This window comes from Sturnira hondurensis, unplaced genomic scaffold (genome assembly GCF_014824575.4).
Source record: "Sturnira hondurensis isolate 20B ecotype Veracruz unplaced genomic scaffold, ASM1482457v3 Scaffold0022136, whole genome shotgun sequence".
Taxonomy (NCBI): Eukaryota; Metazoa; Chordata; class Mammalia; order Chiroptera; family Phyllostomidae; genus Sturnira; species Sturnira hondurensis.
In genome coordinates, this window is record NW_028094767.1 from 5,228,914 (window position 1) to 5,246,735 (window position 17,822).

At 36.8% G+C, this 17,822-nt stretch overlaps 1 protein-coding gene across 1 annotated transcript in view; it reads right to left on the reverse strand.

The window, feature by feature from the left end:
• COL19A1 (collagen type XIX alpha 1 chain) overlaps window positions 1–17,822 on the reverse strand; it is a 341,924-nt gene that overhangs the window by 182,719 nt on the left and 141,383 nt on the right. The window contains exon 13 of the mRNA XM_037034331.1: window positions 4,726–4,779. Coding sequence (XP_036890226.1) covers window positions 4,726–4,779 — 54 coding nt within the window. The remainder of the gene's footprint in view (window positions 1–4,725; window positions 4,780–17,822) is intronic.

The following is a 17,822-nucleotide window of genomic DNA, read 5'->3' on the forward strand; positions in this document are numbered from 1 at the left end:
AGATTACCGTTATCGTTTTAGTAACATCAGATGCTGTAATTCTGATGAGATCTTTGTAAAGATGCAGAGGAAGAGACTAAACTCAATTTCTGAAAGCTACTCTTCTAAGATTATATAACATGAAAACAAATGAAAAGCTTTTTCTATTAGAGATGTATTTTATTTAACACAATTTCTTAAAATAGCAAATGTTTATGTAGCTCTTACTGTATGTGAGGTGCTGTTCCACATGTCTCATATGATATGTCCTATAATTTTTTAAAAAGCCTAAGAGTTACATGCTATTAATATTAAAATCCCACTGTGAAAATGAAGAAAGGATAAGTAATGTGCCATGTAGTGCGACAGGTTGGCAGTGGCCCAGCTGGGGTCTGAGCTCAGGTAGTCTGGGTTCACAGGTCACATGTATTGGGAACAGGAAACAGGTGCTGTCATGTTGGGAACTGCTCTGCCTGGTTTCAGGAGTTGTAACTGTCCCCCATGGCTAAGGATGAGTGAGCGACCTCCGGATTGTGAGTCACTAAGGAGACGAAGCTTATCTCCCTGGCAGCAGCGCTGCTTCTGCTTCATCCATCTCCTGCCCCCAAGGCTTGGTCAGTTAGTCAATGATGGGTAAGACCCCTCAGAGAGGGGGTAACCTAAGCCAGACACGATTACTTGGGAGGCCATCAAGGAAGGACTTGGGGGGCTGCAACAAAGAGAGAGTGATGGGCCCTCGCCCTCCAGCTATTCTGACATAGCCTGAGTCCTCATTTTCATCTGGGAGAAGCACTTCCTGGCTCTAATCCACTTAAGCCTAAAAACTGTGATGGGGAAGGCGGTGCAGCTCCTTGCCCAGCTGGAGCTGGATCCAGGGTGATCGGGAATAAGAAAGAATTCCTAAAGTCCTGTGAAGCCTGCTTTGTTTAGAATGCTCTCATTTAAATGATAAAGGTCCAAGCAAGAAGTTTGTTCCTCAAAGTTTTATGGCTCTTTAGCTATCTGACCCTGACTGAGAATAAGCCCTCATGGTTCTTTGAACGCTATCTATTGTTTGATCCTTAGCTGTATTCTTGTGCAAAACGAACCCAATAAAAGTCCCTTGAGGAAGGGGCTCTTGGTCTTTCTCTGAGAGATTGACCACCTCCCCTCCCCAAGCAGATCTTGTCTTGGTAGTTTCACTTTCATTCGTGGTAGACGGGAGGACTAGCGGGCAAAGTTGCCCACCCACACATGAACAGCTTTGTAAGACTCCCTCTCTCGTCTGTTCTAAGATGCCATTGTTGAATGTATCCCACAGTGGGTCACAATCAAAATATTTAATTATAAACTAGAATGTCTGTAAAGCTGGAGTGCAGTATTTTGAAGGCTAAATTCTAGCAACTCAAAATTTTGACAGTTTCAGTATGTTTGTCATGCATTATTTAAACTATATATTTAGTATGTATTATTTAAACTATATGTGTTTAGTCCAGTTTTAACCTGATACTCCAATACCCTGGAGGTCAATATACCATTACACACACACACACACACACACACACACACACACACACACACACAGAGAAGGATGAACTTAGAAAGATATCAGAGCTTTCTTTTCCCCTTTTTTACCCTAACGACTAAGATGTGCTACTGGCATGTAGTTGGTGAGCCTCAAGGATGCTAAACACTCTGCTCTGGTAACACAGGCCCCAAGGCAGAGAAGCATCTCGCCCAAAGCACCAACAGTGGCCCTTTGAGAAGGACTGAACCTCTGCATCCTCCCTCCGCACATGGTTTGCACTCTCTGAAGTGAGCTTGCACATTTTAACCAGAAGAAATCATTCACAGATACACTCACATCAAGATACATGTAATATGAAAGAATAAAGATGATAAAAAGGCTTTTTACTCATTTAGTTGGAATTTAAATGTTTCCAATTTTCTGTGACTTGGAAAGTAAGGGGGGTGAGCTGGCCCACTGAGTTGATCTACTATGCAGTCAACAGAATATTTCTGAAGTTAGAGTCCCCATCATGGCTCGACTTCAATGCAAACTGCAATAACTATTACAACACCCTTCACTCCCTAAGAATGCACCTGCACGTACTGAACTGCAGAGTAAACTGTCACAAATGCTGAATGATTCTAGTTTGCAGTCAGTTTATTTTAACTCTGAAAAACAGACAATAACAAGTGTGGCATGATTTAGTGGGAAAATAAAGGGATTTTTTTCAGTTAAACATGTAGGATTAAGTGTTGATTTTTCCATTCCCCAGAAGAAAGTTGCATAATTCCCAAGCTTTATTTTGACTCTGAATAGGCTAGTCAGGCCATAAAGCTGGGGTGAGGATCAAATTTCAAATATCTCATGGAAACAAGTGATGGACTACGTAGCACGGAAACCACCACCACCAATGATGTAATAACAGAGCGCTTGATTTTTCATTCCTAGTGATAGATGGTAAAGGGGAAAAAGGAGAGCTTCCATTACTTTTCTTATTTCTTCTTAGTCATAACTCCTAAATATCTTTGGTGAATTAAGAAAAGAAAAATAATATGTACATCTTAATTAAGTAACCCAGTGAGATAAGTTAGTTAATGTGCCTTGTTGTGCTTTATGATGTACTTAATGAGCTACATTAAATAATGATGATGCTAAAGAAATGATACCGTGGGACTGGGGGCCTGGGAAGGACGTTTCCAAGACCCTCCTCAAAGAGGCAAAGTCCCGGTGCTCACCAGGCGGTGGGCTCTGTGTGCACGTTGGTCTCCTCAGATTTGGGACTCATGCAATAGCTGCCAGAGCGTCTGGGCATGTAACGGGCGCTCAGGTACATTTGTGTATCAGTGGATTGCTTCTAAAAATCCAAGTCACCGTACTTGCAGATATCTTACAACTACTTACAAACTTCTAAGTTAATGTGAATATGTTCCAGGTTCCAACCCCTCAAGTCTCCTTCCAGTTTTATTCTAGTATTTGTGAAAATCCTTTCTCTAACATTATCTTAATAAACTTCTAAAAAATATTCGGTTTGCTCCTCTATCTCAAAAAGCCCATATACACGTAGCTTGGTTATCTTTTGCAACAATATAGTTAATTTCTTTCAACACGCCTACGTTTCCTGCAAGATAATATCCTTTCCATAAGGCATGGTCAAACCCTTGGGCTATATTTGAGTTTTCTCTGCAATCAAGTACCAAATTGTATATATATGAGTATTTTACCCATGCTATACCAACATTTGTGCCTTCCCTTCTCTCTCTGTTATCCTAATTCAGGCTTTAATTACTTATATTTTAGACTATTGCAATAATCTCTCAGTTTTTAAGATGAAACATGAGCAAACAATTATTGAGAACTTATTCATTCTAAATACTTACTAAGTACTAGAGATTTCAAGAAAAGTTTTTTGCTTTCATGAAGAATATGATAGAAACAAAATACACAGGCAAAGGTGCCCATTCTCAGGTTTACAGAACAGCCTGTAAAACAAAGCTTCCTTCAACATGTCTTGGACCACATCTCCCTCCGCTCCGAAGAGGAAGGACAAACATCCCCATATGCAGTACTTTCCACACATGGGCTCCCGCTGTACTTCTGTTTTATTTGCCTCACAGTGACTCACATGCAGCAGGAACTCCAGAAACCTGAATGAATGCTTTCCATTCCATCATGCTTTTCAAATATGTAATCTTAATAATCTCTTTGCAGAAAATCTCTCTCTACGTACATTAGAATCTATTCATAGTTCGTCTCGTTACAAACTCCGAGAAGTGAGTTTTACCAGCTGGTGACAGAACTAGGACACACACTGGACTCTGGCTTTCCCCTCCAGACCTTGTACCACTGCACCAGGGGCCTCCCATGGCAGGGACAGGGAGATTGGCCACTGGTTCCATTTAAATGCATGGGCCCACGGCTCTGGTATTTCATGTCCTGATGTAGGGTCAGGAGGCCGAGAAGATGTAGGGCTCCTCTTCCTATAAGCCATTGGTGCTAGTCCCCATTCTCTGGTGCATAAAAATGACTTTAAAGGGGAGAGGAAAAGGAATGAGGATTCACATTCCCCTTCCTTTCTCCCCTTGCTCTTCATCACTGTGATCCTATCTACAAAGACCCCTCAATAGACAGAGATTTGGGGTAGGATGAAAAGTGAACCCTAAATAAGAACGCAGGCCACAGTGGAAGGAGGAAGAGAAAAAAACAGAAAGGAAGACTAGAAAAAAATGCAAGCCAGAAACAAGGGAGAAAGGCCTATTAAGGTGGCAAGCATAAAATCCGGTTGACACTTGAATAACACGATGGACTGCGTGGGTCCATTCAGACACAGACTGTTTTCAATAAACACCTGTACTGCTTCTGATCTGTGGTTGGCAGTCTGCAGATGTGGGGGACGGCTGTAGGCACTGATCTGTGCCATTTTATACCCAGTACTTGAGCATTTGGGGATTTCAATATTCACAGGAGTAAGGCGGGAGGGGGGCTGCTGTGAGCCCTCAAGCCAACTAAGTTTAGGGGGAGTCAAAAGTTATATGCAAACTTTTGACTGTGCAGGGTTCCACACCCCTCAGCCCCACGTTGTTCAAGGGTCAACTGTGTATATAGTCAAGGAACTACCTCTAGTGAAACTGAAAACACTGTGCCTCTACAGAGCCATGTGGAGCCTTAATTCTTATGGTTCCATCTTCATAGCATTTGCTAGCCGGTGCATTTCAGTGGCAAAGTATAAAGGCCCTTAGAAAAAAGAGAGTTAGGCTTACATCTTGTCCGTTAACACCCGCCAGACCTGGGTCTCCTTTTTCTCCTTGTTCACCCTAGAAAGAAACAATTTAAACAATGGAAACTATTACACATAAGAACCTTACTAAGAAAAAAAATACAAAAGAGTTACATTGTTTGGGTATTTATAACTGTGATTACTTTGCTAATCCTTTGAAAGAAACATTTATTTAAAAAAAAAAACAATTCTGAGTTCTAAAACCAAACAGAGGTTTAAAGGTTCAAAGAAAAGCTGCATAAAAATGATCAGACTATAAATAAACAAGGATTATTTATTTGCTTTTATAAGAAACAAGGAAATTTCTGGAGGGCAATTTGATAATATATATCAAGGGTCTTAAACCTGTTCATCTCATTTGACTCTGTGATTTCACTTCTAAGACTGCATCATAAGAAAATAATCAGAGATGGAAAGTTTGAGGCACCAGGACATACACTTGCACTGATATTTATAGTAGTAAAGAAGAGAAACATCATAAGTGTCCAATAATTTTAAAAAATATGGCATATTGATACAATGGAATATGATCAGCCATTAAAACCATGAATTTTCATTTTAAATTATAGGAAAATTCTCATGATGTAGAAAGTAAGATACAATTATTGGATTGACAAAGTCAGTGAATAGATGTTAACCAGTACCTAGTTTTATGACTTTAAAGTTACAAATTTTTCAAATCGCCACTAATACCATTGCTGATGACACACACCTATAGTGACATATATTACCATCTGAAAGTTATTTACTTTTATTGGTAAGCCCTGCATATTGCATATCTATAGCATGATTCATTTTTTAGTGCCTGTTTACTTATCTACCTAGTGTGGTCTTAGAAATAATATTGGAAGAAAACAACCCAAACAATAAAAGTGGTTGATCTATGCATTCTGTGATTATGGGTAATTTTTTTTCACTATACTCTTCAACATTTCTCATTTTTAAAAACAGTAAACGCGTGTTATCTGTATAATAGATTATTATACAGCAAGAACTCAGTGAAGTCCCGAAGTCTATCATATCACACTGTGAGTGTGTGCATGGGAGTGAACGTGTGTGTGGAAAGGGGAGAGTGGAAGCGTGGTGGTAATCTCTGCTTTGCGTCACTGGGGTGGTTTCTAGTCTCCTCATCAGATATTCTGTTGTTCTTCATACATATCTTTTCTAAAATAAACACATTTTCTTTTAAAACAAATTAAGAAAAGCAAACACCTGGTTTTGAGTTAATACATTATAGACTCTACAACTAGAAATACCCATGTGCAGCCCCAATCATCTGTGACTGTGCATTATTACTGTATGAAAACACAGGATTAAAGCAGAATACCTCGACTACTAGAACGTGTGAAATATATATTCATATGTATTATACACATTCATATATATGAAACAATATGTGTCATAAATATGATAAAAAAGTACATTCGATGACACTGGTCCGAGTCAGAAGGAAGCCGGAATGAAAGAGATAATCCAGAGCCGAGCTGCTCGATGTGGCAGCCACTAGACACAGGCGGCCACCTTAATTTAAATTAAGATTAACTACAATTTAGAATTCAGACCTCAGTTGTTCTAGCTGCACATTTAAGGGCTCAACAGTATGTTTAGATGAAAATGTGTCCACCATCAGAGAAAATTCCATTGGACAATGCTGATCTGGAAGATGTTATTTTTGACAGAAAGCAAAGTAAGAATTAAGAGGCTCAGGAATACACAGAAGAAAAAAAAATCTATCCAGTGGTGGGATCAGAAACAACACAGTATCTAGATGGTGAAATAGAGGGTATTCAGCACAAGCTAATAGACTGAATTGAAATTTTTGACACAAGGAAACATATAATTCTATGTATATCACCATTAAATTTCAGAATATAACTAAATATAAATACAGTCTTTATTCAAAATTAATGGTTCTGGANGGGTGGGGGGCGGAAATGGGAGGGAGGTGGGGAGCATGGGGCGGGGGGCGGGCAGGGTTGGGAATATAAGACAGAAAGCTGTACTTGAACAAGAATTAAATTTAAAAAATTATTTTAAAAAAACCAAATTAATGGTTCTCATAGATGGAAAGCAACTGTACATATTTCAGAGATATGTGCCTATAAGAAAATCTGCAAGCCTGACAGTGGTAATAAAATAATACTATAACAGGTTTGAAATTCTGATGGGGTTTATGCCACACGGCCAGAGGATGGGAGATGCAGCAGAAGGTGAAAGGAAGAGACACGCTGCTTTAACTTGATCCCTGGTAAACTCTGCAGGGAATTTTAAACAGTCTGATTTTTTGATATAAACAGTAAGTTTATGTCATTGCGATCAAATAAGGGTAATAGAAAAGTCACTTATTTTATTGTTAATCACTGTTACCAAACCCATTTACAATGTTTACTATGTGTCATCTTGCAATTCTATGACAATTTAGGATAAAGGTAGCGATCATTACCCTAATTATACAGATTAGAGAACGAAGACAGAGAGGTTAAATAACTGCTCGGGGTCACACAACTTATAAGGAGGGCAGGGCCCTGATTCAACCCAGGCAGTATGACTCCAGGATCTGTGATCTAAAACTATTAAGCTCATTTATTACTTGAAACATCCCAGGGAAAATATAAATACAACATATCTGGATTTCTGCAAAGGAGGAGGCAAAGTCTCTTACAATGCCCCTCAGAGTGGGAAAAAAATACAGGCCAGGTTATGTTACTGTTGGTGAGAGTGTAACTGGCAGAGGAGTGGGGCCCAATGGATTGATCCCTCTCAGTTTCTCTCATTGATCAAGTTCTCTTAATCTTGGCATTATTGACAATTCTTTGTTGAGGGCTCTCCTATTCATTGTAGAATGTTTAGCATCATCCCTGTCCTCTACTCACTAGGGGCTAGTAGCCAACCTCTCCCACATCCCTTAGACCCTGAATCCTGAGAAGTAAAAATGTCTCCAGTCATTGCCAAATTTCCCATAAAGGGTGAAATTGGCTCTAGTTGAGAATCACTAATATATTATGTATTATGACGATATATGTAACAGATTCATAGTATAAAATGCTCCAACAGACTAAAATAATATGGTATAATAAACAACATGGATCATATTAAGATAAATGTGGAATCTTGTATTTAAATTAATTCTGGATGGGATAGAGAGCCTACTTAAAAATAACTATATTAAAGAAGCAGAAGGTCCTACCCTTTATGACAGAATGGATGGAACTGGAGAGCATTGTGCTAAGTGAAATAAGCCAGGTGGTGAAAAACAAAAACCATGTGATCTTACCTATAAGTGGAACCTAGTCAACAACAACAACAACAACAAAAAAAACAAGCAAGCAAAATATAACCAGAGACACTGAAATTAGGAACAAACTGACAGTAACCAGAGGGAAGGAGGGAGTGAGATAACAGGGAAAGATGGGAAAGGGTCTTCAAGGAACATGTATAAAGAACCCATGGAAAGTCAAAGGGGAGTGGGATCGAGGGTGGGTGGTGGGGATGGCTGGTATGGGGAGGAGTGATGGGGGAAAATGGAGACAATTGTACTTGAACAACAATAAAAAAGGAGAAGAAAATATAAGCTAACATAGATAGCTCAGAGCTCATGGCAAGCAAGATTTCTCTAAGCATGGGACCAAGAGAAGAAATTCATTATGGAAAAAAGTTACATTTTTGACAAAATATTAATGATATACTTATAAGGCAACAATAAATACTATAAACTAAACTAAAAGGCAAATGACAAAAAGGAGAAAAGTATATGGTGGCATACTGATTAACACAAAACTTTTATTATTCATAAGAAAAGAATAACATGTCAATTGGTAACTTAGCAAAGGATACATCAGGTAATTTACTACAAGAGATAAACAAGAAATGGAAGACAACAATATTGCAATGTGTGTTAATTCATCAAGTTATATATTGGGGTTGGGTGAGCTCTAAAGCATCTCAATTATAAATTCTATTCTTTGGAAAAAAGCCACGGGAGCTTTACATCTGGACAAAGAAAAAGGTACCCAGGCACTGCATACTAAATGAATCCTAAACAAAAGAAAGTCGACAATAGCAACAAGCTGTCCCTTTTTCCTCTATTGAGAAGAAAATGAATAAAAACACAGCATTACAGATTTAAGCCAGAATTAAAGAAAATTTATTTGCCATCAGAGGTTGTTAGAGCTTAGATGCATTTAGATCATTTTTCAGTGTTTAGATAAGTTCAAAAGCAGAAAAGATTAAAAACCAAAACCAACAGAACATCTCTGGAGGTTTCTTTGAAAATGTAATACGTCATTCTAGACTGACAGAAACTTAAATACAATCCCAACAAAAGGAAAGAGGATAAATAGGAATTAGGTTACATCTGAGATTTTTTCAATGCCTATTCTTAGAGGAGACTAATTTCAAAACCACATGAAAAGTTAATGTCCTTCAAAACAAAACCACAATGCCCTGGCATTCAAACTACGACATTCAGGTAAGCAGTGAAGCCTTTTTACGGAGTTCTAATTAATCCATTATTATCCACAATGCAAGTAGCTATTATCCTTGCTAATGCTTTGCTAGATACTGGCAACAACATACTAGCTTCTGCTGCATGTGCCTTTCTACGTGCCAGACTCCATGCCATGTGCTTTACACAGTAAGGACTCTTCCATTCTAGCAGTAATCACAAGTCGGTGATCTCATCCCTACTTACTGATGATAAAAGAACCGTTCAGAGGACATTTGTATGCCTCTGGGAATTTTCTGAAGCTGGAGTATTTATTTGTTCCTCCCTGGAAAGGCAGTCTGAAAAGAAGGGTGGCAGATGGCAGGGGACGATGTGTGTAAGGTCCCCGGAAGCAGTCTTCCACCCAAAGGTGACAGGAGTTGTGGGTTAATGCATCAGTTTCCTAGCCTGCAAAGAACCGCAAGGCACATTCCACATGGTTCCTCAGACATTTGCCAGCACAACTGAGTTCCAGTTGCCCACAATAATAAGCAGCTAAAAAGCCAGCATTTTATTAGCTTTTCCTAGTTACCTGAGTTGTCCTCCTCATTCCCTCACAGCTGTTCCTTGAGATCCCTCTCTATAAATAATCCTTCTCTACCTGCCCCCAAGCATTGTCTTGAAACTTGTTTCTCAGCAACCAAGTGAAGATGATGTCCATCGACCGCCAATGTCTCCATTTTTGTCCATACTTACGACCTATCACTTCAAGTGCTCTTTTATCTCTAAACACCCTGGATCTTCTTCGTCTTTCTGATGGTGCCAACCTCAATGCATCCAGCTCTCCAGCTATCAGCTCTCTCATTCCTAGGCTGCTTGTTGTCAAGTGCCATTATAAATTCACGATCACTGACCTCATTCTAGATCACTAAACTGCTCAATTTCCTTCAAATCCTTAGTATTAGGATTTCTGCTCTTACTCTCAGATAACCATGCTTCCTACATAGAAAACAGAAACTATTGAACAAGACTTCCCTTAATTCCTTGAAATCTATGAATTCATTCACACCACACCATCATTTCCTCCATTCTTATGTGTGGAAGAATTATTTAATTCTCAGTTTAATTCTTATCCTTCAACCTGTGCTTTCAATCCCATCTTCTTTCTTCTCAGGCAATTTATGTTTAAATTTATGCCCTTTTTTTCTAAATCCTCAACATCCTTTCTCCTAGTCACTTCTTGCCAACTGCAGTGAAACATACTATTAAATATTCTATTGAAACAAAGTCTCTTATTTGCATCTCCTGTCAGTTTCTGCTCCATCTGCTTCCTTCCATTTTCAGATAAACTTGTTGAACCAGACTCCCCATACTTCTTGCCTGCATTCCATTACCTCTCACTCACTTCAAAGTCTGCTGCAGATTTGCTGATATATACCCTGCTCCTCAAATCTGTTCACATCAAGGTGAAAAACATTAGACATCTTGGTTTTTTTTCTTCTTTGAGCCATCTGTAACATTTGATATCTTTTTTGTTTGTTTGTTTGTTTGTTTGACCAGCACCCTCCAAGCAATGTGTGCTTGCTGAGACACTATACTATTTGTTTTTTATTTTTATTTCTATAGCCACATTTTCTCATTCTTTTTTTTTTTTTTTTTTTTGCTGGATGCTCTAAGTGTGGCTTGTCCATAGGAATCTGTCTCAGGTTCTTATGTTTTCCCTTTCACTGAACTTTCTCTAATTACCTTCTCCACATTTACAGTTAGGGACCATCTAAATGCTAATGAGTCTCAAATCCCTACTTCCAACCTAGATATCTTGTTTTTTCTAACAATTTGTAAGGTATAATATACCATAATATTGACATCTTTTACATGTACAGTTCTTTGAGTTTGAGAAAATTTATAGGATTGTGCAACCATCACAATTCAAGATTAAAACACAGATTTTTCCATCACCCAGAAAATTCTGTTGTGCTGATTCGTAGTTGGTTACTCCTCATGTCTACAGTCCAGACAACCACTGATACACTTTTTATCTCTATACTTTTGCTTTTTTTCTAGGAATTTCATGAAAACAGAATTATACTACATGCAGTTTGTTTGTTCACTCACCAATTCCCGTATTTAACCATTCCAAATAACGCCGCTATGGACAATGACATACACATATTTCTGTGGGCATGTGTTTTATTTTTCTTGGGTAAATAAACACCTGGGAGTATAATTGTCAGATCATATAATAAATGAACATTGAACTTTTTAGGAACCTTCTTCACCTGTTTCCAAAGTGCCTATATCATTTTACATTAGCATTATCAGTGTATAAGAGTTTAAAATTTCTACTAAGCCTCACCAACAGATGGTATTGTCAGTCTGTGTTTTTTTTTAATACAGCCACTCTAGCGGGTGGGCACAAAGTGACATCTCACTGCAGTTTAAATTTGAATTTTCTTAATAATTAATCAATTTTTCATGTGCTTATTAGCCATTCATGTATTTTCTCTGATGAAGTATCCACTCAAATCTTTTGCTCATTTTTAATTAAGTTGCCTATCTTATTATGGAGTTGTAAAAGTTCATCACATAGTATTTATCAGATATGTGATTTGCAAATATTTGCTCCCAGAATGTAGTTTGGCTTTTTATTTTTGTAATGGTATTTTAAACTTTAAAATGTTTAACATTTTTATTGAGGCATAACTGACATACAATAAACTGCACATCTATTAAAGGAATAAACTGATAAATTTTGATATATGTGTATGCCCACAAAACCAACATTTCCATTGTTTAATTTTTTTGTTTTTGCATTTCCTTGATGACTAATGTTGAGTAATTTTTCATGTGTTTATGGAAAGTGTCTATTCAAATCATTTAAAAATTGTATTTTTTTAGAACTATTCACATATTTTGATAAAAGCCCTTTACAATTTATGTAATTTACAAAGATTTTCTGCCAATGTGGTTTGTTTTTTCATTCTCTTAGCAGTCTTTCAAAAAAAGGAGAGATTTTAAATTTTGATAAACTCTAACACATCAACTTTTTGAGAGTTATCTTTTTAGTGTCATATCTAAGAACTTATTTATAAATAAATTTAGTGATTTATAAACCAATGAATAAATGTACATGTAGTGAATATGTAATGTGGCAGATAAGAATTGAAATCCTTTTAATTTAAAAATTTAATATTTAATTGTTCCAATAGTTTTGTTGAAATATCCACGATCAACTGAATTGTTTTGCACCTCTGCTGAAAGTGAGTCGTCCATGTACCTGTGGAGTGGTCTCTGGACTCCATTCTTTTTCATTGGTCTATTCGTCTCTCTTTACACTAACACTGTACTTTCTTCATTTGTTTACTTACCTTTATGGTAAATGTTAAAATCAGATAGTATTAGTCTTTCAGTTTTTTTTCTGAGTGGTTTTGGTTATACCAGGTCATTTGTATTTCCATATGACTTTTATTTTATTTTATTTTTATGAGAGGAAGGAGAAAATTGTTAAAGATGCCTAATATTCCCATTTTCACAGCAAGGAAATTGAGTTGAAGACAAGACTCCCCGCCCACTGCTCTCTTCGAAAAACCCAGCTGACCCCATGTGCTGTTTCTATCCAGCTGCTCCACCCGCAACCCTGGACTTTCGAAAGCAACACCAGGACAGTGTTTTCTTCACTGGGGGTGGGGGGGTGGGTAAGAGATGAATATTAGAATTCTTAATACACAGGTCCATTTAATGGATATCAAATTCACTAATGCATCATCTAAAGTAATACAACATCCTTTGATTTTGCCTCTTTTGATTCTTTCTCTACCTGTTTGGTTTAATCAGAGATTAAACAATTTTGCTAGTGTTAAAACTCTATCCCTTAAGAAGTTAATCATGTCTCCTACGCAACAAGATGAAGAGCTGCAACAAGCTGAGGAGGTTTAACCTGGCCTTGCAGGGCACAGCTCACCTTACCTCAGGCAGGCCAAGGCCTTACTCCCTGCCTCTCTCTCACAGACAGTTCTGCACACACTTCAGAGGGGTTATGCCAGAACATAAACTGCCTGAGGGCTGGGTCTGCATGCTCCTTACTCACTGTTTTATCTCCAGCTCTTAGCGCAGAAGCTGAATTATAATAGTTCCTCAATTAATGATTACTGAATGGATGTATAAATTAATAGAATAGGTCTTGAAAATCTGATTAAAGAAGCAGATCGCCATTATCCCTGAAATTTCTTTTGAGTTGACGGGCCCACAGCCTTGGAAGCCAAGATTTCTAGAATAGCATTTCACTGTGCTATAAAGCTCAGAAAATATTCTCTGCCTCTCCAGCTCTGGGGGCCATTATGGTAATCCAGGGAAATATAATATGAATAAACACATAAATATAAAAATAAATGCATTATGCTGAGTGAAATAAGCCAGGTATTGAAGGACAAATACCATATGATCTCACCTTTAACCTAAACAACAAAACAAACAAGCAAGCAAAATATAACCAAAGACACTGAAATAGAGAACAGGCTGGCAGTCACCAGAGGGGAGAGGGGAGGGAATTTCAGGGGAAATGGGGGAGGGATTTAGAGGAACAAATATAAAGGATACATGGACAACAACTGAGAAGGGTGGAAATGGGAGGGAGGGGGAGCACGGTGGGTGGGATAGGATGGGAGTAATAGACAGAAAACTGTACTGAAAAATAATTAAATAAATTTAAAAAAAAGAAAAAAGAATAAATGAAAAAAAATATATAATCATAAATTCCCCTTGAATTGGAATTTTATGCAATGTGCCATTAATTTAATTTTATTTTTTCTTATTCACTTAATTTTTATTAAGGTATATTATTATAATTGTTTTATTTTATTATAACTATTATTGTTAATCTTTTTTATCACAATTGACTTATTTTTTTATTTAATCTTTATGTCTCCCTACCCCCAGCAATCACTGCATTGTTGTCCATGTCCATGAGTCCATTTTCCATTTTGCTCAATCCTTCCATCCCCTAACACTGTCCCCTCAACAAGCTGTCATCCCGCTATTCACCTATGAGTCTGTCTCCATTTTCCTTCTTAGTTCAGTTTATTCATTAGATTCTACATATGAGTGAAATCATATGATATTTGTCTTTTTCTGACTGGCCTATTTCACTTAGCACAATGTTCTCTTTTTTGTAGCTGAGTAGTATCCCAGTATGTAAATGTCACATAGTTGTTTATCCCACTCATCAACTGATGGACACTTGGGCTGTTTCCATACCTTGGTGACTGTAAACAACACTGCTGTGAACATAGGCATGCTTATGCTCTCTCGATTAGTGTTTTTGGGTTCCTACAGATATATTCCCAGAAGTGGAATTGCTGGGTCAAAAGGCAGATCCTTTTTTAATTTTTTGAGGTATCTCCATACTGCTTTCCACAGTGGCTACACCAGTCTGCATTCCCACCAACAGTGCAGAGGGTTCCCCCTTCTCTACATGCTCACCAGCACTTATTCGCTGATTTATTGATGATAGTCATTCTGACAGGTGTGAAAAATATCTGATTGTAGTTTTAATTTGCATTTTCTGATGATTAGTGATGTTTATTGAGCATCATTTCATATGTCTATTGGCCATTTGTATTTCCTCTTTGGAGAATTGTCTATTCAGGTCCTTTGCCCATTTTTTAATTAGGTTGTTTGATTTTTTTTGGTGTTAAGTTCTTGGTTACTAACCCCTTCTCAGATGTACTGGCAAGTATGTTCTCCCATTCTATGGCTTGTCTTTTTATTTTGTTGATGCCTTCCTTTGCTGTGCAAAAATCTTTCAGTTCTATGTAGTCCCATTTATTTATTTTTTCTTTTGTTTCTCTTGCTTGGGGAGATATATCCAATAAAACATTGCTATGTAGTTCCTTATTTCTCCTGAAATTTTAAATGATAGCCTTGCTGGGTAAAGTAGCCTTGGTTGTAGGTCCTTGGCTTTTCATTGCCTTGAATATTTCACACCACTCCCTTCTGGACCAAAAATGTTCTGATGAGTAAGCAGATGACAGTCTAATTGGTGATCTTTTATAGGTAGCTATCTGCTTTTTTCTTAAGACATTTAGGATTTTCTCCTTGCCTTTAAGCCTTGTCATTTTAATTATGATGTGTCTCAGTGTAGACCTCTTTGGGTCCAACTTCTTTGGACCATTGGAGCTTCCTGGACTTGTGTGTTTTCTTCCTGCACCAGATTAAGGAAGTTTTTTGCTATTTATTTCTTCAAATAGATTCTTGATACCTTGCGTGCTCTCCTCTCCTTCTGGTATTGTCTTAATGTGGATGTTGTTGTACTGATGAAGAAAGAGCCATGAACATCTAAGTGAAGTATCTAAAGCCCCCAGTGGCAGACTGGCAGGGCAGGTGTCCAGCTGCCAGGCATGGACCTTTAGTATCCAGGTTTCCTCTAAGAGTAAGTAAATGACCCACATGACTTTTAGATCACATTTAATATAATTTTAGTATGGTGGATAGCCATGGGCCAAAAAAAAAAATAATGACCTTTAGTCCATAAATCTCACCCTACATGAAAATTAACTCAAATGTATTTTAAGCTCAAATGCAAAATCCAAAACTATAACATTTCTAGAACAAATTTAGAAGAATCCTTTGTGACATTGGGTTAGGCAATGGTTTCTATTTTGTTGTTTAATTTCTATATATCTCCTATCTTTTTCATTCCTTTGTTCTTTCTTTATTGCCTTCATTTTATTCAATACAATAAAAATATGTTTATTTTGCTATTTTAGTTTTTTATTATGATTATTTACCTTTTATGAGTGTTTAATAAGGTATACTTATAATATGTATCTTTGATTTTATTTCAGTAAACTATGGTAAATTTACTATAACTGAGCTTCATTTTCTCCCCTTTTCTGGGTATTACTATTGTTCATCTGTTATAAACCTAACAGTACAGTGTTGTAGTTTTTCTTTAAAATATGCTCTTAAAGAAATTAAAGAAGAAAATACAAAAGTGTGTATTTATATATACACATGCATACACACACAGAATTGTTTACATTGACCCATGTATTTGTAACTTACAGTACCATTCATTCTCTCCTATGCATTTAAGTTAGCATATGGTACATTTATTTTCAGCCTGAAAGATTTCTTTAGTAACTCTTGTAAGCCATGTCTGCTAGCAAAAAAATAAATCTTATTTTATTTTTTGTTATTTAGGAATCTCTTTATTTTGCCCTCATATTTGAAAGAAATTTTCACTAGGTATAAAATTTTTGGTTGACAATATCTTTTTGAATATGTCATTTTTACTGCTTTCTGATCTACACTGTTTGCAAAGAGACATTATTATTATTCTCATTGTGATTTCATGTGCATGGTGTTTTCCTCTCAGTGCTTTCAAGATTTACTGTTTGTCTTTGGTTTGTCAGCAGTTTGACTATGATATGTCTAGATGTGGTCTGCTTTGTATGCATCCTGCTCTGGACTATTAAGTTTCTTGGATCTATAGACTAATATTTTTCATCAAACTTTGGAAGATTTTGGCTCTCATTTCTGTCTTGTTTTTCTCTCCCCTCTCTTCCTGGCACTCCCATTAAATAAATGGGTTTCCTTGGAATTGCTCCTGTGTCTAAATAGGTTATTCATCATCCAAGGATTTAGACAAAATTTCTGTTCTAGCACGTTAAGTCCATCAAGCTTCCACCCTTTTCGGATCAATCTGTGAGTGGGTTGGAAAATTCATTCAACGTTGTAACCCTTCCTCGTCTTTCTTTTTTCTTTTTGTTGGGCTTATTCAGATTTCCACTGCATATTACATGGTTTCCCAGTCATCCTTTTATCCTGTTAGATTACATATGTATTTTCTATGAAATATAATAAATATATTTTATATTATTATATGAGACCAATAGAAACTTTAAATAAATTTAATATGGGGACTATATAATTTATATTATTCTCTGGTCTACTGTAATAGAAGTCAAACCATTCAGTATAAAATACAAGTAGAAATAAATCACATTTTTTGGTGAGTTATTAAGGTATAACAATTTAAACAAACTTACAATAAAATAAGTTTTTCAGTAATTTAAACTATTAACATAACTTGTTTATCATTCACTTAAGAATCAGTAAGTTAAGAAATACCACTTTAGGGAAGCACCTTTGCCTAAATGCTGTAAATTAAAAAAATATATATAGTATACTACCAACCCATTAGGTTAGATTAGGTTAGGTTAATAGATTATTTAACCAAAGAAGTTATAAAACAGAACTTTTCTAAAAAAGTACTTTCTAACATAAAGATACCTGTAACTTACCATCTTAATATAGCTATAATAGATAATACTTTACTACTTTTTTGTTACCTATGATAATAATAAAGTGAATAACTGATCATATCTCTGGCAGCTAAATTTATACAGAGAAACGCGGTAGATTTTTACAACCTTGCCAAGCCAGAGCTTACAGTTTTAACTGTGACCCACTGAACTGAGTCTGGTGCTTGGAAACAGGAGGACTGAGTCTAATACTATGTCTGTCTCTATCCTCTGTGCATCTACAGTCTTTTCCATTATTGGCCTTTTGGATTTTTAACTTATAAAAGCAACTAGCTTCAACCTACCTAAAAAGTATTGTTATAACGCGGAAGTGAATAAAAAGTATATGTATGG